We start from the raw sequence: 27,306 nt of genomic DNA, 5'->3' as shown, positions 1-27,306 counted from the left end.
CGCCCGACGTGCACTCAGTGTATACGGACACGACCATTCCAAAGCTGTAGAAGGGCTTGCCAAGGACCTCGGACTTCAGATTCGTCCTTCATCTCAACACGAACTTGAGTACCCTGAGAAGGATACGTTCAAGTGGTCAGTGCCACCGTTTGACAGTGGGGTCACGTGATACCGTGTGTTCCCACCTAATGCAAACTTCATTCATGGCAATAGGGTAGATCGGGGCAAAGACTGATTCAACCTTGGCTCCTAAAAAGCTAGGGGTTTACGTGACTAACAATACTCCTTTTCCATAGTGAGTAGCAAGCCAGGCAAATAGTTTTATTTGCTTTATTGTCTCGAGCGACGTGTGCTGACTACAGCCAGACTGAGTCATCCTTGTTTGTCACTCTGCCACTTACTTGGAGTCCTGTTCAGGGCAATTCTTAAACAACAAGCGCCCAGTATCGCGTGTGGTTTCAGTCCAGGTACTCTTCAAGGCTTTGGTCCACACTTCGTTTGAATAGGACAAGTATTGAAGGACAGCCTTGCCCTGGACTTCTGCAATAGAGTCAGATAAGGAAACATACATAACCCTTCTGACACTTGAAAAGTCGGTTCTTGCAGTCTTGAAACTTTCCCAGTCAAGTGCCAACAAAAGCCCTTGTCAACCCAATTCATTGTTCGAACAGAAAGAGCAGCGACAAAGGAAGCTCTCGTGAGAGACGCAACTTCTTCACAGCTTACCCGAACTTACCTTGCCTCGGGTGTATGTCTACCTGATCTAGTAGGCCAGGGATTCTCCAAATACAAGGGCAGCTTACAACATTCTACATTGGCCTGTATCGAAATACGCTATACTTTGCGTCGGCCTAGAACCTCTCGGTCTCTTGTCTACTTGACGAGACTACCGTAGTCCAGTCCGTTGCTGAGGCTCTGGTTTAACTCGGGACACACAGAGCAAATAGCCCCCATTCTCATTTCTTCGGGAAGGCAACGATTGTCTACATCTCTGAAGTCGTCAAGTGCTCTCTGCACCTTACCTTAGTGCCAGTCGTACTGCGTAGCTTGAATCCGTGAAGGTTCTGTGGTACCCAGGGTAGAAAGGCATGCAACAAGTTGGTTCCTTCCCAAAAAAATCACCATGAACGCTCCTGCCTCTTCAGATGCGCCTCCAGGTGGACCTGGGCCTGAGTCTGGGCCTCGAACCGGAACACAGGACAAAGATAGAGGAAAGCGGGCTTCGACAAGCAAGTTCCTGCAAAACATATTTTGCCGCCTCAAAATCTCATTCACCCCCAACTCCAAATCACCATCCTCTTCCTCACCTACCTTAGCGCCCTCGTCCCAACTACCAGCAACAAATACCGCCCAAGCACAGCCAAGCCAGGCAGAGCAGACATCAGTGCAAGAAGACGCAGAGATGGCTGGCGTTCTTACTCGACACAGTCAGTCGACTGAGCCTGCGCTGCCTCTATATCCCTCCAGCAAGGCTCCCGTTCCCGCTTCGGGAGATGACAAGGAGAACCAGCCCAGCGCCCCGGTGGTCTCCGTTCCAGCTCCGGCCCTGAGCCGTATGAGCCTGGAATCCCTCGGTCGACCGCGATCATCAGCCTCCATCCCCCAGACCACGCTCACACCTCTCAGCGAAAGGCCTATGCACCAGATGCTAATGGATCAGGCATTGGATATGGTAAGCAGCTAGACCGACCAGCAAGTCCCCTCATAGCAATGAAACACCCCTAATATCGTATCCAGGCTCGACTAGCACTGCGCACCAACGAGACGCCCGTTGGCTGTGTCCTTGTCCACAACGGATCGGTCATTGCGAGAGGCATGAATGCCACGAACGTAACCCGGAACGGTACCCGCCATGCTGAGTTCATGGCATTGTCTGCACTGCTGTCCTACCGACCCAACAATAGTGAGGAGGCCGTCGAGGCTCAGCTTCGCCAACAGGCCAGCGAACGTTCCAAAGTAGATGTTCCTGACGATGAATCGGATCTGTTCCCGGACGACGACGAGTATGTCAGGAAAGGTCACCTCTACCCTTACGGCCAGAAGCTTCATCTCGATCCTCGGGTCGACCGCTCTATCGTCAGGGAGTGCACTCTTTACGTTACAGTCGAGCCCTGTGTCATGTGCGCCGGACTTCTTAGACAGCTTGGGATCAAGAAGGTCTACTTTGGCGCTGTCAACGACAAGTTTGGTGGAACTGGCGGTGTATTCAGCATCCACAAGAACTCTACAGACACCCGCCAAGACCCCAACCCAGTCACTGTTCTCAGGCCGATTCAGATCAATGCATCCAACGCTCCAAGGCCGGCAAGCTCTGCGTCGGGAAAGAGTTCCCTCAACAGCAATCGTCCCGCGAGCCGAGGTGGCGATGGCGGAAACGTCGAGCCAGGTTTCGAAGCAGAAGGTGGTTGGGGCCGCGACGAAGCTGTCGGTTTGCTGCGGAGATTCTACGTGCAGGAGAATGGAAGAGGTAAGTCGTTGATTAAAGGGGACCATCGAGAAGTTGTAAGCTGACACCTTCTCTAGCACCAGTGCCGCGCAAGAAAGAAGGCCGCGCTGCTAGGTTGGCAGCCATGGAACAAGCTGGAGGCGAGGGCGGAACGCCTATGCCATCCGAGGCTTTTGACGTCGCTGACGGCGACGACCAAGGTGCCGCTGGTAATGGTGCTTCAACCGTCTCTAATGGCAGTGAAGAGAGGGACGAAGCTTGAGTGCACCGCTGAGCATTTTCAAAAAAGCCGCACGCATTACATACTACGGGGATTGAACATTACATGGGGTTATCAACACTGATGGGACGATCCATCATTTATCTTAGATTGGTTCTATTGTACTTTCAACGAAAGGCAACTAATAATAGACGAAGATGCATCATCATTCGGGTATCCTATCCAATTCCCCAATGTGGTACTCAAATGACTAATATCCCACAAAACTCCTCGAAAAAGACTTCTTTTGTTCCGCTCATGACGAGGACCTGTCACCATGGGGGGTGATGGTCTCTCCAATCTCCTTGTCCTTGCCGGTGACAGAGCCGCCCTGCTCGGAGCTGATGGTCTTCTCCAGGGGGTGGGGCTCGGAAGCGGCATGCTGGTGTTCATCAGAGCGCCAGAAGTCCTTCTTTCCCTTGAACGCGCGGCGGACCCAAGGCGGCAGGATACCGCCAGGAATGCGCCAGGTCCAGGGGTCCTTCTCGTTCTTGTTATACGGAACGATGCGGCCACCGGAGACCTTCTCGATGACCCAGACAAGGCCATTGATGAGGATGTAACTGCAGACACCACCGATAAGGCCGTCGGCAATAGAGTAGGTGAAGGGCATGAGTGCGAGGGTGATGAAGGCGGGAACGGCATCACCCATGTACCTCCAGTTGATCTCAGTGACAGCGCGGACCATCATGGATCCCACGAGAACCAACACGCAGCCGGTGGCCCACGAGGGAATGGAAGCGAAGATGGGAGCGAAGAAGATGGAGATGAAGAAACAGATACCGGTGACCATGGCAGTCAGACCGGTCTTGCCTCCCTCAGAAATACCGGCACCGGACTCGACGAAGGCAGTGACGGGGGGAGTACCGAAAAGGGCACCAACGGAGATGCTGAGGGCATCGACCATATAAGCGACGGATGAGCCCTCGAAATCCTGAGTCTCCTCGTCGATGAGGTTGGCGAAGCGGGCCATGGAGTAGAGGGTACCTGTGCAGTCGAGGATGTCGACATACAAGAAGGTGATGAGGGCGAGGCCGAAAGCACCGCTATATCCTCCGACGTTCCACTCTTGGACGTTGAGGGTCCTCTGGATCGGGTGGAAGTCGACAACCTTCTTGAAGAAGTCAAAGTTGGAGTCGCCGATGACGGTGTCAGGGAAGTAGGTGACAGAGGTGTTACGGGGCCAGGAGATGATGCTGACGAGGATGATTCCGGCCAGGATGGCGCCCTTGAAGCGGTACATCATGAGCATGACTGTGAAGATACCACCGCAGAAGATGCCGATCCACATGGTGGGGTTGCGCATCTTGGTCGAGGACGGGCAGAGACCGTCAACCTGCTCGCTCGCGATGCAGCCAGCCAACTCGAGGGGGGTGGAGGTGGCGCCGACAATCAGACCGATACCCTCGCTGTAGGTGAGACCGATGAGGGTGAGGAAGAGACCGATACCGACACCGGTGGCGAGCTTGATGGAGCGGGGGATGGCGCGAGCGAGCCATTGACGCAGACCGAGCAGGGCGAGGCCGAAGAAGATGAAGCCCTCGATGAAGATGGCGGTAAGGGCGACCTGGTAAGGGACGGCACCGGTTCCGTGGTAACCGACGACGGAGTAGGCAAAGTAGGCGTTCAAGCCCATACCGGGAGCGCAACCGACGGGCATGTTGGCGAGGAGGCCCATGAAGAAGGTAGCCAGGGACGAGATGGCGGCGGTGGCGGTAACGATGTCGCGCTTGACCTCTGCCACGCAGAGCATGTAGTCCTGGTCCTTGTCACAAGTGAAATCGTCGGCGTTGCGCGGGCAGACGCAGGTACCGCCGGAATCGGCGACGATGGAGGAGTTGACGGCGATAATGTAAGCCATGGCGAAGAAGGCGACGAGACCGGCGCGCATCTCGGTGAAGAAGAGTGATCCCTTGCGCTCACGGGGCTTTTTTCATGACATGTTAGCATACTTGTCACGCATCATCATTGCGACACCTTGCCCTGCGCGCTTTGCGCAAAGGAGCGGCGGCCGTATGGTCATGTCGAAGGAGTTGTGGTGGGAAGTTGGGGAATTGGCGACTTACATGGCCGGAGCCCTCAAGCTGGAACCACCGACCGACCGGGCCGGCGGCGATCTTGGCGTTCCATTTCTGGATGAACCCCATTTTTGCACGAAATTTTTCGTCCTTTCTTTACTTTTCCAGTCCGCAATGTTTCGAATGGCGATAAACGATTGGGAATAGGTAGTCTTGCCAAAGATAAGAAATATTATCGGCAAGAACTTTAATAAATAAAAGAAATGTGACCCGAGATCTGATCGATGTTGACAAAGCCCGAGTGAGATTGCGGCGCGGATGTCGAAGATCTGAGCTGTAGAGAAAAGCAAGTCAAAGCAAGACAAGCCGAAGCCGGGCTTCTTAACTAGTTTTCTTGACAACTGCGACAGAGCAGGGGAAGAGCCCAATCAGGGGGATGAGATGAGATGAGATAGGAATCGGGAGTGGCCGTTGAGGCACCGATTAGAGGATGCTGGACAGCGACGGGGGCGAGGATGGGAGGCGAGCCTAGAGAGACAACATCGACAAACCCAAGAGGGCGGAACGGTGGATGGTTTTTATCAATGGCTAGGACTGGCACGGGCAATGGCTCATAAACAGGATAGAGGCAACGGACCGCGCCCCCCTCCTCTTGTGGACGAACGACAACGGCCAGTCGCGTTATCAAAGAAAATCTCGAGCCATTATTTATTAGTGCGAAAGTATTATCATTTGCTGGATCACCGAAAAGGTGGGTGGGCAGCATAGCAAGGGCCCAGGCGTGGTGGATCAAGAAAAAGCTGTGTACTTTCACTTTTGCCCGGATAGCTGAGGTTGCCAAGACCAAGATGGCAACTGGGAGCTAGGATGGGCATGGGAGAGAAAGAGAGTGAGATGGGACTCAGAGATGGGCATGGGAGACGAACCGGGGGGTGGGATTCCTGAGAGTTACCCTACAAGTTACCGCGTAGACGATGGACGAAGGCGAGGCCAAGCCAAGGGTCACGGCACCCCCTTCTAGGGCCCAGCTTCCGAACCTCCCCAAAGACTAGCGCGACGCCCTTATCCTAGTCCCAGTTTTTATTTCTCGCATGCAGTCGTAACGACTTCATCGAGTTCTTGTCTCAGGCGGTGCATATACGGACGGCGGGCATGGCGTGGCATGGCATGAAATGGCGGCACCGGCCTCGAAGCGCGCGAAGCCATGTGCCGGAGAAGCTCAACTCGACTCACTGGAGTCTATAGACTGAGCCCATTGTGGGATTGTGGACACAGCCTTCTTGCTGGCACCTGCTTGTCTGCTTTAAAACTGGTCAATGGGGCCCGAATACCTTGACATGAGCTCCTCCATGTGGGCGTGAAACGTGGGACTGTGGATGCGCCGAAAAGATACATGTGGTGTACGGAGTAGGTGGCATGGCGGCGGCGGCGGCGCGGCATGTCGTCCAATGGCACACACAGGCAAAGAGCAAGATATCGGACCCGAAAGATGAAAGAAGTGACAGGCCGAAAGCAGCGTTCCAGCTATCTGGATTGTGAACGGGCTTGCCCCATTCCAAAGCCAACACGCTATTCAGGGAATATGTTTACTTTGTAAGTAAAGTTGGCCCAAAAAGCTCAGACACCAACGATGGCCATGTGGTGATGAGTCGCGAGTTTCTAACCAGATACGGCATCATCAATTGGAAGTAACAGGCTGTACGGATAGCAGATGAGGGAAGCTCTGGGCCGTCGGCATGGTGGCTTCTCTAGCTGCGCTGCCTTTTGCCAGGTCACATCGATAATGCGCTGTGTCGGACGCCATTGGAGACGCCATACAAGGACAACAGCCTTGGATATTGTGGTGACTGTGAGATGGCGAAGCACAAAGAGATGGCGCTTAGGCATGAAAGATGTATCATGTATGTAGGCCGGGGGCCGACGGCAGCGGAAGGCATTTGCTATTGGTAGCTGAAGGCGAGGCGAGGCAAGCAAGCCAGTCCAGGCTGCAGATGCTCCGTATTACATGGGGAAATGGAAGGCTGTTTGGAAGTTTTGACGGGGTTCCATTTGCAATCGGGTTGTACTCGTCGTGTATCCGTATGTATTGCGTATTCGATTGATGGTATTGACTGGTGTCGGTAGTGGTTGTCCAGAGCGGTATGCTGGGCAAACATGGTTCTTGATGCGCCAGTGACAAGCAGATGTGGAAAATCTTAGCACATATCAATCGAGGGCGGGGCCAAAGTGAGCGTCGCAACAAAAGTGCGTGCGTCCCCCCCCCCCCCGCCCGCCGGGCCTGCCCTAACTTTTTTCTTAAAGTACCTTACGGAGTAGCCTTAATAAAGTGACCCGACCAGATCCCCAGAGAAGAGTTGCGCAACGCGACCAGCCCAATCAACTGGCAAGAAAGGTCGGACAGGTACTGCGGCAAAAGAGCATAAAGAGACGGCAGTGGCGCACTACATCAGAAGAGGCTAAGGCAGTGTAAGTGTGCCTAAATGAATTGCGGATACATCCCGCCTGCTTCAACAGGCCGAACCTGTGGAGCTAAGGCAAGGAACTGGCCTTTTTGGTCGGTGAGTGAGCCGCCTTTACTGCGTGACTGCTCCAGAGTGTTGACGCTGGTTGTGATACTCGTACCTTAGCACGGAGTACAGTCGCTGGCTATTGCCAGGACTCAGAACCAGTGAAGGGTGGCACACCTCAATTAAGGTATGTGTTGTGCCTGTGCTCCGGACTCTGTAGAGTTTGTACAAACACCACAGGAAGTCGTGGCAAGTTGCAACAACATCACGTCGCCGGGCGTGTCAGTCAGGTCAGGTCAGGATTAAACTCAATGGAACATGCTGCTGACTTGCGCCTTACCGATCCATGCGACCTTGCGACCTTGCCTCAGCTACCTAGCTGGCTTAGATCCTGACTGCATACTATCCGGGCAAGTGTGCTCCGGTGCTACTGCACCCAGGCAAAGGCGGAAGCCGCTCAACGTTACAGGTTCCTTTCTTATTCCATCTCAGCTGCCTTAGCACTTACACATACATAGCTTACCAAGGGTACTCCGGACCATAAGTTACGAATACTACGTGTTGGCGGTGTTGCACACGTTGGCAGTTGTCCGATAGGTGTGTAGGTGTCTATGTATAGGTCTTTCCCGGGGTTTGCTCTTTCCCGCTGTCAATGCTGTCGTCCCTTTCCCTTGCCGCTGTTCATTCCCTCTTCTTCTTCTTCTTCTTCTTCCTTCCTCGGCAGGAGACAATGGGACAATGGGAAAGAACATGCACGTCGTGCGTGATCGAGGCAACCAGCCCCGCCTTTTCCTCACACACATTGAAAAGACAGGAAACAAAAAACAAAGTACCGGGTGTCGAGGTTCGAATACCTATGTATTCAAACATGTTCAGTTTTGCTCCTGCTCCTGCTCTGCCCCACAAGCTTGCCTTCCATTGAGTTTCCTCCTCCCGTGGCCACGGAGTCAGATACCTGCGCTGTATTACTGCAGCACGGTACCTAGGTATACCCAAACTTCTAAAGGTCTAGAAAGACGGAAAAGCTAATTAAGGCAAGATACCTGTCCTCTCACTCGATTCGACCAAACTACCTAAACCGGTCGCCCGATTGTCAGCTTCGGAAGCGGGGCTCTTGCTGAATCCGAAGCCATTGGCCGTGGCTGTGATCCACCTCCGAAGCTAGACTCTTCTCGGGGCGAGCGGCCGTGGCCGAGCGGGGCCGCATCTGCCATCTGCGATAAGCATCCTGACCCTCCTTGGTCGGGGGGTTCTGGCCTTTGTCAACTGCCTTCTGAGTTCTGTCAACCTTATCAGCCACTCCATCCATAAGCTAATTACCATCTCCAGACTTCATCTCGTTCTAAGGCACGCAGGCACCAGGTCCTCGTGTTTTCCGTTGCCTCGGTCGCAAGGTTTCTTGAACTGCCGGTCTGTCAAGTGACGATGGTCACGTATGCGAATTCACAGCGTCTGCCCGCCTCTTTGGTCGACTTCATTGATGGTCAACGAGATACCCATGTCACGATTGAAATCTGCCAAGCCAACTAACCCGCGTCCACCACATTGTATCGAATGTCTCACTTTTTGGCGCTCCCATTCCTTAGCCTTATGCTGAACCAAGCTGCCTCGCACAAGCTCACCTTCGAGCCGTCTGTTGATTCTCGATCAGCCCCGAAACTCTTCATGAGAGTCAAATGCGCACTCGGCCGCCGCCCAGCTCGGACAGCGGCGCACCTGCCCACCACCACGAGGTTTATCAAGTCTGGGCCTTCCGCACCGTCGACTTGACGACTCTAGTTCGGACGGAGTAAGGAGTGCACTTTCACGGTCACCGGTCTGCTCCATTCATCGGTCAGATACGTTCAGTTGGCGTCAGCAGATAGCCAATCTGGTGCCTCCCATCCGTCTGGGCGATAGGAATCCCCCGAACCCCCCCCCCCCCCTCTTCCCAAGGCCCCGAGCTTTCCACTGATTACGACTCACGTTGACATTGCCTCCCCCAATCCGACTTGGCCCACCCCCACGACTTCCAAACAGGGGGAACAACGGCACTAACGCACCACCGCCATCTGACAGACTTGAGGAGAACCGCCCGGCCGGCATCCCCGCAAAAACCCGCCAAAGACATTGACTTCAAGGTCTCATAGACGACAGACATTCTGGGAACTATGGCTCGCATTTCTTCATCGTCAGTGCAGGCCGCCTTTGCATGGTTGAACTTAATTCCAACATGCCTTACTTCATCGGTGCTTTCTTCTTTCTGCAAAAGACCGGCAATAGGGTCTCATTGGTTGCCGGCTTGTCTTTGTCTATATGTGGCTGGCTGCTGGGCATGAGGCTTTGGAAGCCGTGGCGGTAGCCTTTGACCCAGCAAAGCCAACGACAACATGTTACAGCTCCTGCTTGGCAGAGGCTACCTTCACGACATCTGATCATATACATCGCGCCCACCAAACTGCTTGCGCCGCGTCGTACGAGTTCCTCTATCACAGGAATAGTCGAGCTTGGGGGTCTGTCGTTCGTCTGATCTGGAGGTCTTAGCCGAGCACAGATGCGGTGCCGTCTCGAGCTTGCGGTCACAAGTCTCCAATGGGGAATCCATCTCAGCTCATTCTGGTGGGAGATGGTACCTCGAAGCGAGGTTCGAGAGCAGCCTAATCCGTAGTGTGCCTTTGCAGTACGGTTCTAGGTCACACCGAGATGAATCATTGTCGAGAAGTATTACTCCGTACCAGACAAAGAGTTCATGTGAGGACAACGAGTTCTCATGACAGCAACATCTCTGTTATGCGTCGCTTGGCATCCACGCATGTTAGTCGGGCGATTGCTGCGATCCATAATTCGGCATCAACATACTGTGACAAGCCAAGCAGATGGGCCTGTCGAAGAAATAGGTGTGTTGGAGGGTACTAACCTGGGTTACGTCGCATCCAGAAAGCTGGGCGAGGCCGCAAGAGACACACGACCCATGTCCCAAACGGGCCTCGTTGCTTCTCCTTATCTGCCGGGCCCAATTTTTCTTCATGTATAGAAATGCTGAAGATACGATGACCAACGCGCGAACGCAACTTCCGCAACGGCTGCCAGGCTTGCACGTGGAGTGGGTCTCTTCTTCTCGATGTCTGATTTCTATTGCATCTATGCATCCGACCCATGGATACATTCCAAGAACTAATGTCGAAGAACTCGCCTTGGCCCCATTTCGCGGTCGTGACCGCACGGAGAATTGAGAATGGAGGAAGCAAGAAGTCGCTACAAATACTGGTACTGGTATGGTATTGGAAACCACCATCTCGGATCCGGGCGTTCAAAACCTCTCAGATTCGGACTATACCTTATGTCTCTGACACACATCGGTTATCCATAGGTTGCTTGTAGCCTCATACACCCGTCTTCCCACGACGACGACCACCGGCGTTTCGCACCACCACTATTCACTTCGTCCGATAGCTGCAATCCACTCAACAAGCTATGGCGACTCAGTCGTTCCATGGCTCCGGGACGACGGCGGCAATTACGGCAGCGGTATTCCCAAGGTAATCCCGGAACGACGGCACAAACGGTATCCACACTACCGGACGAATTCAAGCTACCGATCACGGGAGAAGCCGAGTTCCTCGCTGCCCCCCCCCCCCAGCCTCCTCTAGCCCGGGCGGGGCCGTGCCGACGACGGGGTATCCGCGGCTCGCCGGGCGAGCGCGCTTCATCGAGTCATCCATCGGTTGATTCGAGACTGATGGTGAATTAAGGCAAGCCAAGTGGCGCTAAAGCCTTCACTGGGTGGTAATTTGGAGGAAACCGTCTTGTCATCCAGGCTTGCGCCTAGTGCCGTTCGTTGAGGCAACCCATCGAATCGCCCACTTGTTAGAGAACCAAGTGTGCGGGACCCCGACCGCTTGAAATTTCGCTGTGTCGAGCCGTAGCCGGCAGACCCATGTGAGCCTTCGTCAGGAACGCCAGCAATGTGCCAATTGCTTCCTCCTGGTTGGACAAATAAAGCATCGATGTTTGCGATTGACACGAGGCAGCATCGCACCCACCCTCTCGTCGGACGGCATCCGACCTCCGCAATCCCCGGTAATGGCACCAGGACCGGTGCGGGGAAACGACAGAACTTAATCCTCTCCTTGACTCTCATCGACAATCAGCGAGATCATCGTGATCCTGAGCAGCCAGGGTGATCGAGGTCGCGACTCGCCAGTCTTTGTTTGGCCCTACTTTTGCATGACACGATCGGAATTTGGTCCTCTCCCAGAGCTTTCACAGTCCACAGATGGCCACTAGAGGCGATCAAGCCCACCAGCTCCCTGGGGAGCCAGCGATATTGATGCCGTGCGCTCGATGGGTCACATTCAATTCGCATCGCGACGTCACCGATCTCTCGGGACCTAGGGGGAAACCCAATCCCGCGCAGACACGGAGACAGCAACAAGGACAGGGAGCTTATCACACACCGCAGACTCCTTGCTCCTTTCGTGGACTCGACCTCACCGCCAAAGAGTACAGGCGTCCGCTTGTGGTTTGCGAGCGTATGGGCGACGGCGACCAAGTCATGTACTGCAGCGCTAGCGCGTGAGTAACGAAGTGAACCACTCAGCCTTTCACGCGCCCTGTCGTGGGTCGATGTGACGATGCTTACCTTATTCCAACGATGTGACGACGGCGAGAGTGCCTACATGCCCGGAGAATTTGACGCCCTGCAGCGGCTCCTTGACGATCTCTGGGGATGCCATTTCAGGAGCAGAATCACGTCCTCAATTTGCAGTCTGCTTTACCCTGACCTGTCGGCTCTATGCGCTAATTAATTGCAGAAAAGTATCTTTTCGCTGGCTCAGGTGCAAGTAGAATGTCTGGAAAGATGGCGAGGCGAGCAGTAGCACTGTGACGATGATATCCGTGCAGACCCGACGTCAGCCGGCAGGGTGTTTGGTAGCAACGGCCGCTGGGACTGTCCTGGTGCCGAATACCGCCCGGAACCTAAGGTAACCAAGCTGGTTCAGGGGGAGGATCCGCCGGGCAGCACGGATGGCTACTCTGCGGTCCCACCAGCATATTCAGATGTCTTTGGCAAGGTTGGCTTTGGCAGCAGCATACGGAGTAGTTGCGAATCGGTTGCTGGCTTCTGAAGGCCCTTCTGGAATCAAGCGCGTATCAAGGAGCCACTCTCGCCTGATGATGCGGGCAACATGCGTACTGTACATCATCGATCAAGCAGGTGTAGGTGACACGAGTTTCAGTGCCGGAGTAAGCTGAGGGATTGAGCATCCCGGCCAATTGGGACTGGCGGTGTAACTGAGGGAGAAATGGCAATAGAATTGATTCAAGGCGTTCCGGATGATTACGGACAGCAGCGAGTTGGCCATCAGCATGGCAATGTCATAGTGCGGTAGAATCAATGCTGCGTAGAGCCATGTCGTGAGGGTATGATGCACCTCATGCAACGTGCATTGCGAATCAGCTCGGGGGATGCAGCACTGCCGGCTGCGGTGCTGTTGGTGATGATGGTTCTGAAGATACACAGACGCAGTGTGACACGACAGGCCATTCTGGCATGGTAAGTAATGGGAGAGAGGGGTCCGGAGAGTATGTAGAGTGAGGACGGGGATTCGTTAGCAAGAGGTGTGAGTCGTGGGCAACGATGCGAGTTGTTGGAGTCGCAGCTGCAGGTTTACCTCATCTGACGTCACTGGAGAGGAGCAGCGGGCTGGACCCTGCATATCGCCCCAAGTTGTGAAGCGAGAAGAGCAAGGCCCGTCATTGGCTGCTTGGCAAAAGTTCCACTACGACTACAACGCTTCCTTGGATCTTTGGGGGACTAGCACCGCCGGCAGCGCTCTTTCCCGCCGAGGTGCGCTACAGTCTCCCCCTTCCCGACCTCGCCTGGGAGGTACTGGGAACCGGTGCTGTGTGCTTCGAATTCCGGACCGGGTGATTCTTCAACACAAGACAAGGTCCCCTTCTCTTGCTTAGCACCATTTCCCCATGCCTCACAGCCTTCAGCTGCGGTACCTTACGGAAACTCTGCCCGCAGTGTATTTCGCAGTGTGTGTGTGGGTGTGTATACTAAGAAAAGTAACCCGACCTTCCATGTCTAGGGCATTTCATCGTATTACTCGGTAACCCGTATAATACCAAGACAATGGATAATTCCCGCGACGTGTGGCAGGCCCGTTCAAGTTCAACGGTCCAACGGCTGGCTACCGGTAACAAACATAGTAGCGATGGTACCCTGTTTTGTTCAGCCCAGGGCAGGGTTCCACTGCATTCGTCTTGAATTGTCATTTCCTGCAACAAGGGCAATGTTGGTTCGCCCTTTTGGATTGTTGGCCATGAACCGCCGCCAAACCGCCATTCCCATGCTTCTAACCTTCTTTCTCCTCATGCGCTGCGCATTTCTCCACGTTGCCTTACTCGGACAGTTCGTGCCCCATCAGTTACTTTGGTACATACCGTGATACCTCATCTCAACTGTCCACTCTTCAAGTCTCGCGTGCTCCTGACTTCTCTTTCTTAGTGGCCCAAACGTAGACACTGGCAAGCTGGCACCTCCCAGTGAGGCGAAAGAGGCCCCCCCCTCCTCCCGCATCCCGTTTCAATGGAACCTGTCTCCTGCCTCCCAGTGGACGACGCACGCGACTGGACCGGGCCCAACTTGCCAGCGCCAGCAATAGCCCCCCCGCAAAACACCAGCGGTCAGCCGATCCTCTCTGGCGTGTGACGCTATCCCAATCCCCCTCAAGTCTCGTCTCATCTCGGGCCTGCCCACGGAGTACGGCCTGCAGTTCGCCCCCTTCGCTGTCGTTCGTTCCTCTCGTCTATCGTCTTTCCAACGCTCTTTGATTGCTTGTCTTTGCTTCTACCTCACTCCTATACTGCTCCTTTACCAGCAAATCAGGTAGACTAAGCACGTACCTAGCCTACCCGCCCACCTTGACACCCACCTCACCCTTTCCCCCCCGCCCTGTGCCTCGACCCATCATGACCACCTTTGTGACTATATACCATTATATACACCATCCGACCTCCCCTTCTTCTTCCCTCCCCCCTCGACACTACCATCCTCCTGATTCTTGACATATGGCTCACTCCCGGCTTTGATATCTGCCCACCTTGCCACCTTCTCCTGCTAGCACACATCTCCCGCCACACCTTTACATCCTCTCACATCCTCGCACGCCTTCTGCCCCTTCCGGCCTCCCAACCGACGATCTCGAACAATAATGGGACGCTCTCATCGCAGAGGCCCTGACTACGACCTGGACTCTTACGAGCCTTACGGTCGCTCTTACGACATTGCTGCAGACCCCTACGCTCAATATCCATCTCGTGGACGCAGTCCTGGTCCTCGTCGCCGCAATAAATCAGAACCTGCCGCACCACCGGCTGCCTATGACAACTATCAACGCGAACCAGAGCCTAGAGAACAGCCACGGGAACACCGTGAGAGCCGCAAATCACGCAGGGACGCCGTCCCGGAATCCTACGCTCCCCAACCAGAACAGAGGGAAGATCGCAAGGGTCGCAAGAACCGATACTACGACGAAGACGCCTATCAACCACGGGCACGGAGCCACGGCCGCTCCGCCCGGGAACCCCCCGCCAACGCTCACCATCGTGCCGACGACGACGCCTTCGACGCATATGCTCCGGCCTCTCGCCGCGGCCGGGAGCGTCAGCATGCCTATCACCCGCCCCGGACGAGCGACACGAGGCGCTCCAAGTATGCTGACTTTGATGCCGAGCCTCGTTATCCCGACAGACGCTCCCGTTATGCCGACTACGATGATGTCGATCTCTATAATAACGAGTCGCGCCGTTCCAAGAATGATGGGCCACGCGAGAGTGATAGACGGCGTTCGCGCTACGCTGACTACGAGGGCGTCCCCCGCGGCGGTAGCGAATCAAATCGCGGTCGTCATGTAGATTACGAGGCTGATCCCCGTTCAAATCCGAGAGGATATGCCGGTCACAGCCAGGGTGGCCGCGGTCGCTACATGAATGACTCGCCTGAGCGGTATGGCCAACCAGGCGGCGGTCAGCAACGCTCTGCCAGAGGACGGTCCATGCCTAGAAAAGGTGCAGCAGGGGGCACCTCTGGTACAGCTCGGCCTCGAGCCAAGTCAGCTGTCGGTTACGCTGCGCTGGGTGAAGCCGCTCAGACAGCCTTTAGAGTGGGAAGTCAAGCAGCTCTCCAGATGAAGAGTGAGCCCGGCCCGTGGATAGGCGAAAAAGGGACGCGGGTCGCCACGGCTGCTCTGGGCGCCGCCCTCGTCGACACATTTGTCGGTCACAAGGCCACAGGCATGAAGGGTGGCATGCGCCATCAAGCTTTGCGTCAGGCATGTGAGATGGGCATTCGCAACTTTGTCGTCCAACCTACTGTGAACACGGCGACCCGACGCAGTGGCAGTTGGGGCGGCCATGGCACTGGCAGCGGGGGAGGTCAGAGCAGCAGTGGGAGAAGACGACACTGATCATATCGAATTATCGATGTGTTGTCCGACTTATTTGAGATGCTACTTGACATGTGGTTGGGTTCCGCGATGCCCATCCCCCTGTTTTATATCTTCCCGACTCATCTCTTCCCAAACACACCAAGTCTCTCCTCTGCTTTCTTTCGTATGGCTTTTCCCTGGGTTTACGGGGGCGGCGTTATCGGATAAAGTGCTATCAAGACGGCCGGATTTTTCCTTAGTTTAGAAATGGCATGGCAGCATGTTAACGGTAGACGAGTAACGAGTCTCAATGCATCAAATGACGATGAAAATGAAAATACCATGGATGATGAGAAAAGCTCACCCTGTTGCAAATCTCCCCCGACAGGACTATTCTGCCCTTAATGTGTACCAACAATAATGCATCTCTCCGAATCCATGCTGACATTCGACCCTATCATCAACTGAAGATTGGGGGGGGGGGGGGGAAACGATAGGAGTTATATGACAAGATGCCAAGGCGATGTCAGGTAACAGCTTTGGCACTCCCGCCGAGTTTGAAGAGGAGGCAAGATGGAAGCGATGGGAGTTACTTGAGTTCCAGTATTGCGTTGGGTGTTCATACCACCTGAACGCAACCCTCACGCAAACCTCATAGCCAACACCGCAGTGCAGCAAGTGTCAAGTGATGAGCAAGTTTGTTCATGCTTACCACTAGCCATGCAGGATTGACGTGGCTTTAAATCATATATATGAAATAGATGGTATTAATGAACAACTAGAGTACTAAGCTTCGACTAGTTACCTGAAGATTTAGCTTGAACGACAAGCAGATCCGCCTTCACACCAGCTGTAATCAGAATACCCGCAGCAATACCCAGACAGTCCTTGATATCTTCAGACACCTTGGCAGACGCCTTACCTTCCGTCGCTTTTACAGCACTCCTGCGACCAAGCACAACCAGGTTGTGCCAGGTGACTTCTCGTGTATCTGTCCTGACGCCTGATGCGGCATAGCTCGAAGCAGCCTCCAGGGTATTGGAAGAGGAAGAAGTCTCAAACTTGATGCGCGATGCTATATTGGCAGGTACATGCGTTGACACGAATCCGAAGTAGTCACCCTCGTGAGATTGAGAGTCTCCCCCGGCCGTCCCGACGAAGTGTACCACGGTCGCTTGAGCATTGTGCTTCTCGCACAATTGAAGCACTAGCTTGAGGGCAAGCTTGTCATCGTTGCCTCCAAAGTATGGCATGAAGATCTGGTGCGACTTGTTTGTGACGGGAATCGTCGGGATATCATGATGGATGTCGCTGAATGAGTATGCTCGGGATAGCCTCTTGCGGTCGCTACTGCCGTCCGAAGTAGGTTGAGTAGCACTACCCTTGGGGAAGAAAATGCCAATGTTGTGTTCCGGGGAGTCGAGGATGGACTTTGCGAAACCGGTATATGTTGATCCAAGCTTGTTGGAACCGTCTGCCGACAGGACCTGGGTGTCGACCAGGCTACCACTCTCGCTCCAGGGGACGAGAAGAAGGTCAGAGGAGATATCGGAGGATTTGGAAAGGAGAGCTTCGGCAAAGCGAGTCTCCGGCATGATCGATACCTCCCCAGAAACGGCAACCCTGATCAATTGTCCCACAGTACGGAAGATGTTCACGACAGGGTCATTGCGACTAAAATCGTCCACCTGAGACACGGTCATGACGGAAGAATCACGATCCGTAAGATGGAGTAGGCGGAAGCCATGAGCCCGCACAGCTTTAATACCATTGGAAGAGCCCAGCGCCACAGTGTCCGACGTCATACCGCCCTTCTCGTCGCTTTCAACGAATTGGCCTCCCGAACCGGACTGCTTTCCAAACAGGGAGACCAAGTTGAGCAACGCAGGCATGTTGTCCAGTCGAAGGTACACTAACAGGCGCTGGACACGATCATTAGTCGGCTTGGTAAACTCATGGTCATCGGTCGATCCGCCGTGGCTCGAGATGGGTTCACCAGTGTCCCAGTCAATCTCACCACGCTTCCAAGCCTCAAGCTTCTTCTGGTACCAGCGAGGGTACAGGAAGGAGGTTAGAGGAGTAGTTGCAAAGGTGGTCAGAAGAGCCATGACAACGAAAATGGTGAACGTCCTGGTGCTCAGAATCCTAGCCTGTAGACCGATGTTCTGTATTCAATCAGCATCCGTCCCCCATTCCATGTCATCACGGAGCTGTGCTCAAACAAGAGCTACTTACAAGGACGATCAACTCGACGAGACCTTTGCAACTCATCAGAGCCCCGATGGAGAAAGACTCTCTCCAGACCAGTCCGTTCAACCGAGCAGCGAGACTGGCGCCAATAACCTTGGTCAAAAAGGCGGTGAACGTTACAGCAATAACGTAGCCCCAGGCGATACCGCTGTCAAGGAGACCCAGGTTGGTATTCAGCCCAGAGAGCGTGAAATACAAGGGCAAGAATAGAGCACCGATCAAATCTTCTAACTTTTCAGTGACCTTGATAGCAAAGCCGTTCTCGCGGGGCAAGATAAGGCCAACCATGAAACCTCCGAAAATTGCGTGGACGCCAATGATACCAGTGAAGAAAGCCGAGGTCAGGGCGATCAACAGAATAAGCGCAATCATGCTCTGCGAAGGTCCGTTCTCAATGTTGCCAGTTCGACGTAATAGCCAGACCAAAGCTGGCCTCACAAGGTAGAACAGGAATAACATGTAACCGACACACGCGAGAAGAATCCAGAGGGCTGAAAGACCCGTTCCGGCGTTGGCGAGAGCGACACATAGGGCAAGGAGGATCCAGCCTTGTTGATGTTAGCAAAACTCAGCCTGACGCTTGAAGATGCACCGAAGCGTTACTCACCAACAACGTCGTTCGCAACACCAGCTGAAAGCACGATAACACCGACAGAGGTATCAAGGAGCTTCAACTCGGTCAGGATACGGCACAGAACCGGGAAAGCCTAGAGGCGATGTATTAGTCGGATGGTGATCGAAACACTACGGAGTAGGTCGTTTCTCCAGTGTGACTTACCGTGATTGCAATAGCAACACCGATGAACAGCATGTAGATTGGGAATTCAATGTGCATTACACCCTCATCACCAGAGAATTGATTGTAGAGACCCCATGCGAGGGCGCAACCGAACGCAAAGGGTAGAGCCAAGCCGGCGAATGCTACTGAAGTAGCGACTCGCCAATTACTGACGAGGAAGCGAACGTCTGTCTCAAGACCAATGAGGAAGAGATAGAGAACAAGACCGAGATTGGCTACCAGCGTCAAGTTGGGGATCGATTCCGTAGGGAAGATGGCAGCGCGAAAGCCGGGAATTCGACCCAGCACCGAGGGCCCCAGCACAATGCCACCAATGACTTCGGCTATCACTCGAGGTTGCCGGATCTTGGACAGAGGCCAGTGGAGGAGGTGGCAGACTATAATGATGAGTCCGGCCTAAATCCAGCGAGCGACACGAATTAGGACTTATTGGGCGGCGCTGAAGGTGGAATGCGAAACCAGAGGGAACGAACCTGGATGATGAATATGGTGATGGGATCCTTGGGGTTGTAATGCGAGGGGTTTGCGCCCTCGATAACACCACCCTGCGAGGGAGCTCTGTTTCCGCCGGTGCTGGTAGGCGCGGCAGACGATGTAGCCGTCGCCGATAGCATCGATGTGATAGACGACATGTTGGCGGATTGGCTCGGATTCCTGTCCTTGCCGGTGAACGGGCTACTTTCCGAAGCAAGGAATGACGAGGCGACCAAAGACGTCTGGAAGCGCTCGACTGCGCTCTCCGAGTCGAATCGATTTGACCTTTCGTGATAAGACGAAACGGCAGACGATACGGAAGAGCCAGTTCTTAAATGGAATTGCCGAGAAGATGGACACCGTCCAGGCTGTGAGCACTAGCAATGGGTGGAGGGGAAGCAGGCTTAGGTACTATGGCCAAGCCAGTAGCAATCGGTCCCGTGATATCGGTAGGCTTTGCATGTACTAATCTGACATGGTGAGCGCGGGTTGTTTTGCCTATGTTGTTTTCTCCCTGGCCGCAGCTGCCACGGGAATTGGAATCGTTGGTAGTCGACCACTTTGGTTGGTTGTACAAAAGGGTGGCAGGTGGTGGTGTTGGAGCAAGTTAACGCCTTTGGTCATTTGCCTTTCCGGCGGGTTTAGTTTGCGACACGTGAAGATGTTTTGGAGGGGGGAAATGTGGAGGGCGGGGAGTGCGAGTGAGCAACGGTTTGTGGAGGTGGGCAGGGAGAAAGTGTGAGACTAAGGTGCCTCACTGCGTGACTGCGGTAGCTAGGCAGAGTTGGGGTGGAACCTACAGGCGTGAGAAACGGATTTATTGGTCTACCCTGATATGAAGGGAATGCAAACAAGAACGAGATTGAAGTCAGGCCCAAGGATGTGGGCTGTCACCGTCGATCGTTGAATGATTGCGATGCTGAGGTCAAACGCCTGGGGTACTATTAGGCAGGGTGCATGCCTGGATGCAACATATTACACCAGGCATTTCCCCCCCAAAACTTACTATTTCGTTCCTACTCTGTTACTTTCTTGGAAGTCGCTCATTACCCCCCCACCTCGGAAGAGGAAAGGTTCATAACAATGAAAGGATGAAAGAGGAACAACATTTGCGTGATACGCTAACCGGGGGCTTACGAGTCATCCATCCCACCGCCTGTCGTCCCATCCTTGACCGCACCTCATCAACATCAAGAGAAAACACTGACAGAGACGAAGACACTGGTACATTATCACCTCGTTTATCTGGCATATTAACATTTCTGGCACCTCAAGGATCACCTACCTAGGTTGCGCGCTTGCAGCTGGCACTTACTTCCGTGGCACCTGACATGATGTTGCCCGGACCGTGGACAGTGCGCTGTGGGTAGTGCAGGGCCCAGTTTCCAACCAGGGTCCAGGCCTGGCCTTGATTGTCTCTCCGTCTCCATGGCGCTGCATGCTGACCGCCAGTCTACAGCCAGTCTTACGTATACAGGTTTTCGGCAGCAAGACCTGGAAATTGGCGTTCGTATTGTATTCTACGGAGTATTCTTCCAGGAATGAGGTGAACCCCCCAGACATTGGTTGGTCTTTATGGAGTACTAGTAAAGATAACCTATCCGTGGAATTGGAGAAGGTGGGGAGACGCGGGGATCGAGAGATCATCGGCTGATTGGGCCACCAATATCCGTATCGATACACGAAGGTACTGAGCTGAGCTGCACACATACCCAGCCCAAGGGGCTGGGTTGAGCTACCACCACCTCAAGGTTTAGAGCGGGTAATAGCGGTAACTACAAATAATCCATTGACTTGGGTCCCACCTGATATGCACCTCGATATTGTCCCGAATATCGACTACCAATAACTCAAGCTGCCAATGGAGCTTCGGGACATGAATCTCCATCTGCAATATTATGGGGTTAACGTGGGAAAGCTAAGTCTAGTTCATCTCTCCGTCTCGATGAATCTCTTATCCAATGTGCCACATTCAGAGTCAGGCGTACGCCATCGCACTCAAACCTGAGCCGCAGGCAAGGGTAGTGCTTCACATTACAGGACCTTGTGATCGGCCAGTGTGACTATGGTGGCTTGGCTGCCTTGGCTGTGACGCTCAATGGCGCATATATATAGATAGGCACGAAAGCATCTCCCTTACCGCACTTATAAAAGCTTATAGGCTATTAAAGCGGTTAATAAAGGAATAGAGAGGAAGGATAAGAGCATACTAAAGTATAACTATTTTTAATAGCTTACTTATGTATTATTACCTTATTAATAACTTTTTAAAATTATATTTTATTAATAATTAATTTCTTAAATTTTTAATAATAAGTATTTTATTATAACTTAATATATATAACAAGGCTAGGGCCCGCTTATTACGGCTAGCTAGTTATAATAAGTATATTAGCAAAAGTTAAGGCTACGAGTACTAAATAAATAGTATCGTAGTCGTAAATAGCTTCCCTAAAGCTATATCTATAAGTCATAAGGTAAGTAAGGCTTTAGTAATTAATCGTAGTCTTATTAAAAAAGGTTCTTAGTAAAAATAGCTAAAAGCGATTATAAGATCTAATACTAAGTTAATTACTAAAAAAGCTATAAGAAGTTTATCCTTAAGCCCGGCTTAAGTCTATACTATATATAAGTCTCGTTCCTAAATATATCCTTTATAATATTCCTATTTACTATTATTCGACTATTTACCGGACGGTCGTCCGTCCTACTTATTTACGATCGTCCGTCCTACTTATTTACGGGCGTTCGTTCCTTATTTTATTATATAATCGTAGTTACGTAACTTATCTATAGTTCTTCCGTCCCGAGAGGAGTTACTTTAAGTTCGTATTTCTATATATATAGTATAGTAGCTACCGTAAGTCCCGTGGGGCGGGGCCCTGGCTTTGTTATGCGTATTAAGTCGTAATATTAGCTTCTTTTTTTAAAAGTCTAATCCTCTAGGCTTATAAGTAGGTCGTCTATTCCTAGGTTAAGGAATTGTTAAGTATTTCTTTAAAATGTGCTAATACGATATTAGGTCGAATTAAAAAATCGAAATTTTTAATAGTTACGTCTCGTTATAAATTATTGCGTATTATTCGTTTCTCTAACGAGGGTATAGAAATAATACTTTATTTAAATTATTGCTCGCGGGGGGTTTATTATTTAGTTCTTTTTAATTCCGAAGTTTGCGGAATATATTACCGTTTAGGTATTTCGTATAATACTTCTACTAATACTATTTATACTCGTAAGTATTATATTTCTATTTATTAAGTTTTAGCTAATCGGGTATAGTTAGTTAGTTAGTAACGGAGTCTAATTATCTTAATCGTAAAGAAGAAGTAAAAAAGTCGTAGTTTTAGGAGAGAGCTACGGAGTTATAAAAAAAGGCTAAGGCTTATTAATAGGCTTAGGCTAAGTTAAATAAGTCGTTATCTAAGTTAGAGCGTCTTCGTTCTTAGAAGTAAATAGTATTTAAGAAAAGTCGGATTATATTAGAGGAGTTCCCTGAGGATTCTAAAAATACTTCTTTAGCGGCTCGTGAGGCATAGGCTAATAGTACTTTTAGGATTATTAACTAGGACGCCGTAATAGCTAGGAGTTTTGGGTTTAATTTTAACTTTAGTACCCCTCGAGAAGTTATTAAGAGTTCCGGAGGTTCGTAATAGGTTCTTATATATTCTCTTTATATCCGTAGTTTTTCTATTTAATAAAGTATTCTTTTTTATTATCCTTTATTTTATAGTTAATAATTTATTCAACTTTATATTCTAGTTAGTTTAGTTTAATAATAATATAATCTTCTATATATAAACCTCCTAGTATAGGCTCGAGTAGTAAGATATAGAAAACGGGATAGTATCGTATCGTATCTAGTAGTCTTAATTCGTAGTTAATTAGTAAGACTTTCTTAATAATTTTAAAAAGTCTAAGTTTTTTATAATCTAATTTATTACTTAGTTATTTCGTTTTAATATTATAGTAAAGGAGATAGGTACTATCCCCCTCTTCTAAAAATAGTCCTCTAATCCTTAATCTATCCGCATTCTTTTTTATACGCTATTACACAAACTCGAGGTCTAATAAGGCTTACTTATAGATCTCTTTAAGTTTACTTACATCTACTATAGCTTTTACAGCTTATAGTCCTTATTATACTTTTCCGTATACAGTTAGCTAGAATTTATAATTAAAGTAAAACGGGGATTTTTTTATACTTTCGCTAACTATACTATTATATACGAACTAGGCTATTAGTAGAAGTACTACCTAATTATCCTAGTCGTAGTTTATATAATAATAAAAGTATATTTTAAGGATCTAGTTAATCTTTTCTATTTATCTATCGGTTTGTAGATAAAATAATATTAATAGTTTATAGTTTATACTAAGTTACGAAATTAGAGATTTCTAAAACTTTAAAATAAATAGCTTATCTCTATTAGAGATAATTTCTTTTGGTAAACTATAGTTCGAAAGTATAACCTTAGTAAATATATATACTAGGTCTTTTGTAGTACTTAATTCTTTATAAGGAATGAAATATGCGAATTTAGTAAGTTAATCGACTATAACTAAGATACTATCGTACTATACTTTAGTAAATAGTTCCTTAGACTTTAGTAGTTTAATAATAAAGTCCTATATAATTAAATACTATACTTCCGTTAGTAGTTATAACGGTTATAGCTTATTATAGGGTTTATATGGGCTATTTTTACTTTTTTTATAGATCGCGTAGTCCTTAATTACTTTTATAATTTTAGCGCGTGTAGCGGATTTATTATAGTATTAGTAAATCCGTTTCTACGTTTTAGTAACTCCTTAGTAACTGTATGCTAGTATACTATAAATTTTTATAATAAGCTTAGGGGTTATCTTTCTAATCGGGCTAGTATTAATCCTTTTAGCTATTATAAGAAGCTTCGTAGTTAATATAAGGCTACCGTCCTTCTCTTATTTAAGAATAACTTATATTTTTTTAGGGACCGTAACCTCGTAGTTAGGTCTTTTACTAAGAGCGTCTACTCTACTATTTTTTAAACCTTTCTAATAAATAATTTAGAAGTTATATTTAGATAGGAATTCGCTCTATCTAACTTATCGTTTATTTAGATTCTTATTTATTATAAAATTTATAAAGTTCTTATAGTCTATATAGACTGTGACTTTATGCTTAGTTCTAGATAACTATAATCTCTATTTTCGAAATACTTCGATAATAGCTATTAATTCTTTATTATAAATTTGCTAATTTAATTCTGCTCCGTAGAATACTTTGGAATAGAAGTAATATAAATAAAGCTTTCTTTATTCGTCCCGTTATCCTAGGACCGCTCTTATAGCGAAGTCTAAGGCGTCGGTCTCGACTTCGAAAGGTTTTTAGGGGTCTAGGATTATAGTAACTAGTTCGGAGATAACTATATTCTTAACTTTAATAAATACTTCCTCGTACTTAGGGTCTTAGATAAATAGGGTATCCTTTCGTATTAAGTTATTAAGAGGTCTAATTATATTAGTATAGTCCTTAAAGAATCGTCGGTAGAAGTTAACGAATCTTAAGAATCTTTATACGTCCTTAACGTTCTATAGTATAGGCTAGTCCCTAACTACTTCTATTTTTAATACTTATATATAGATTTGTCCTAGTATAATAGTATATCTAAAAAAGTCTACTTTCTATATATAGAACTCGTACTTAGAGGGTTTAGTATATAGTTTAGTATTTTAGAGCTTTTAAAATACTATATAAATATATTTCTTATATATTTCGAGGTTAGGGGAGAAGATAAGGATATTATTAATATAAATAATAATAAAGATATTAACGTACTCCCGGAGTACGTAGTTAACTATCGTTTAAAAAGTTACCGGAGTATTAGTAAGTCCGAAGGGTATAACGAGGTACTTAAAAAGTCCTCTACGAGTTTAGAATACCGTCTTTTACTCGTCTCTTTCTTTAATTCGAATTTAGTTAAATACTTTTTTAAAATCTATAGCGGTAAACTAATTAGCTCCGTAAAGTAGATCTCTAAGCTCGGTAATAAGTAATAAGGGGTAGTAATTCTTTTTCGTAATTTCGTTAAGTCTCTTATAGTTAATAATAGGTCTTAATTTTTTACCTTTTTTTAGTATAAAGAATAAAGGGAATCCTGTAGGAGAATTCGACGGTCGAATATATCCCTTCTTAAGCTTCTTATTAATATATTCGTTAAGGTATTCTTATTTTTCTTAATTTATTAAGTATATTAAAAAGAACCTAGGTTGCGCTCCTTCTTTAAGTTCGATTTTTATATCCTAGTTACTATATTCTAGTAATCCTATTTCTTTGGGTTTTATAAATAATTTCGTATATATCCGGTACTCCTTAGGTATAGTCTAGAGTCGTTACGATTTTCGATCGTTAGTACTATATACGAACTTCTTAGAGCCTTCTACCGCTTTAATAAAAGTTATATATCGTATTTATTCTCGTTCTTTAGGAATTATTAAAAATCCGTTTAAACCCTTTTTCTTTTTAAGTCGTTTAGTAACTAGAATTTCTTAGAGGACCTAGTTAGTAGTCTAATCTATCCGTGGGTTATGCTTTCGTAATTACGAGATTCCTAGGATAACGTCGATATCTCCGATCTCCATAATATTATATTATAATTATTCTTACTAATTATTAATATATATTGAGAGGTATACGGTCTCCCAATTAATATATCTATAATTATAATTAACTCGTTTTTTTTTTACTATTTATAGTTAATATAGGTTATCTTTTTATACTTATAGTAGGTTAAGTTTATTTACTATTTTTAGTAAAATATAAGTTTCTTATGTACTACTATTAATAATAGCGTTTAGTCCTCGTCCGTAAATATCGAGGTTAACTCGTAAATATGCGTCGTTATGCTATCTAGTTATACATAAGAACTTTTTTTTTATTTTTGCTTTTTATCGTTCTTTTACAATTAGCTTTTTTAGTTTTTTATTATCTATTTTTTCGGGTAGTTCCTTTATTTATATTTCTCTTAATATTCTTTTTATACTTTAGCTTTTTTAACGTAATAGATTTAATATTAGTCGTATTTATAGTCTTCCTATTCTATATATTCACTATTAAGGTACTTTATAAGAAAACTAGGGTCTAGGCTAAATGTTACTTTATTATTATTATTAAAGCTTAGTAACGTTTAACTAAGTAGCTAGTCTTCTACGTAGATATCCCTAATAGGTTTACTATCGCGCTTTCGTAAGTAGAAACGGCTATTTTATTTATATATAAGGTACTAAAAGTATTTATCGTCTAGGTACTCTACCTAAAATAATTCTTTATAAAAGGGGTTTTTGGGGTTAAGTAGAGAATAGTTTTTATTTATATAGGGGGTTATTACGACCTTTTTACGTTCTTTAGTTCTATAAAACTAAATAGTTTAGTTATCCTCGAATAGGTAAATATATTTATACTATAGTTTATCGTTATCCTCTTTAGAGCTAGTATTATTAACGCTAAGCGGGGCCCTATAATCGATCTCTATCTAAGCACGTTATCGGGCAACGTTACGAGGTTCGTCCGAATTATAGGGTAATTCTACTTCGTTAAAATAAAAAGAGCTAGTTCTTATTTTAAAGTCTTCTTCTTCTTTAAGGTTAAAATTAATTTTTCCTTCTTTTATAACTCCGAAATTAAGGTTCGGTCTCTTAATTACTTTAATCTTATTTTTATATAAGAAGTCTTCGAGCTACTTTTTAACCTTGCGAATAAATTTTCTATTACTATCTACTTTTTATATTATATAAATAAACTTAGTTAGGAATTTATCCGAATCGAGTTCCTTTTTAAACTCGACGGGTTATTTTTAGTTTATATAGTTTCGCCGTACTATATAAACGAGGCTATTTATAATTTCTTTTATATTAGGTCCTCTTTTTTTAAACTTAAGGAGTTACTTCCTTATACTAGCTAGGAGTTTTTACTTAATTTATCCTTTGAGGAAGTAAAGTATATTTTTTATAACGGGGTCTATTTTAGCTTTCTCCTTTATATTCTTATAAATCTAAGAGAGTATTATAATATATTCGATATTATTTTTTTTAAGAGTATAGGGTTAGTAAGCGGGTATCTCTTTTTTTTTTATTACTACCGCTAGGGTCTTAATA

At 48.3% G+C, this 27,306-nt stretch overlaps 5 protein-coding genes across 5 annotated transcripts; 2 read left to right on the top strand and 3 right to left on the bottom strand.

Annotated features, from left to right (window-relative positions):
• Window positions 1–1,123: 1,123 nt before the first annotated feature.
• Window positions 1,124–2,708, top strand: CPAR01_16701 (tRNA-specific adenosine deaminase subunit TAD2; the record flags this gene model as incomplete). The annotated part of the gene is made up of 3 exons (XM_060500946.1): window positions 1,124–1,672; window positions 1,738–2,467; window positions 2,524–2,708. 3 exons carry the CDS (start codon window positions 1,124–1,126, stop codon window positions 2,706–2,708), a joined length of 1,464 nt encoding a protein of 487 aa, XP_060340323.1.
• Window positions 2,709–2,961: 253 nt separating this feature from the next.
• Window positions 2,962–4,852, bottom strand: CPAR01_16700 (permease; the record flags this gene model as incomplete). Its single annotated transcript, XM_060500945.1, has 2 exons — window positions 2,962–4,632; window positions 4,772–4,852. 2 exons carry the CDS (start codon window positions 4,850–4,852, stop codon window positions 2,962–2,964), a joined length of 1,752 nt encoding a protein of 583 aa, XP_060340322.1.
• Window positions 4,853–12,419: 7,567 nt separating this feature from the next.
• CPAR01_16699 (uncharacterized protein) lies at window positions 12,420–12,743 on the bottom strand (the record flags this gene model as incomplete). Its single annotated transcript, XM_060500944.1, has 1 exon — window positions 12,420–12,743. A coding segment is annotated over one exon (324 nt), but the record flags the coding sequence as incomplete, so codon positions are not given.
• A 1,689-nt stretch (window positions 12,744–14,432) lies between these two features.
• On the top strand, window positions 14,433–15,686 carry CPAR01_16698 (uncharacterized protein; the record flags this gene model as incomplete). The annotated part of the gene is made up of 1 exon (XM_060500943.1): window positions 14,433–15,686. The coding sequence occupies one exon, from the start codon at window positions 14,433–14,435 to the stop codon at window positions 15,684–15,686; it is 1,254 nt and encodes a 417-aa protein (XP_060340320.1).
• Window positions 15,687–16,444: 758 nt separating this feature from the next.
• Window positions 16,445–19,328, bottom strand: CPAR01_16697 (sodium/hydrogen exchanger family protein; the record flags this gene model as incomplete). The annotated part of the gene is made up of 5 exons (XM_060500942.1): window positions 16,445–17,812; window positions 17,883–18,445; window positions 18,505–18,604; window positions 18,676–19,092; window positions 19,170–19,328. 5 exons carry the CDS (start codon window positions 19,326–19,328, stop codon window positions 16,445–16,447), a joined length of 2,607 nt encoding a protein of 868 aa, XP_060340319.1.
• Window positions 19,329–27,306: the final 7,978 nt, after the last annotated feature.

The sequence above is a fragment of the Colletotrichum paranaense genome (genome assembly GCF_030867605.1).
Source record: "Colletotrichum paranaense strain IMI 384185 chromosome Unknown Scaffold_28.1, whole genome shotgun sequence".
In the NCBI taxonomy this organism is placed as follows: Eukaryota; Fungi; Ascomycota; class Sordariomycetes; order Glomerellales; family Glomerellaceae; genus Colletotrichum; species Colletotrichum paranaense.
This window is presented reverse-complemented; position numbering and strand designations above follow the sequence as displayed.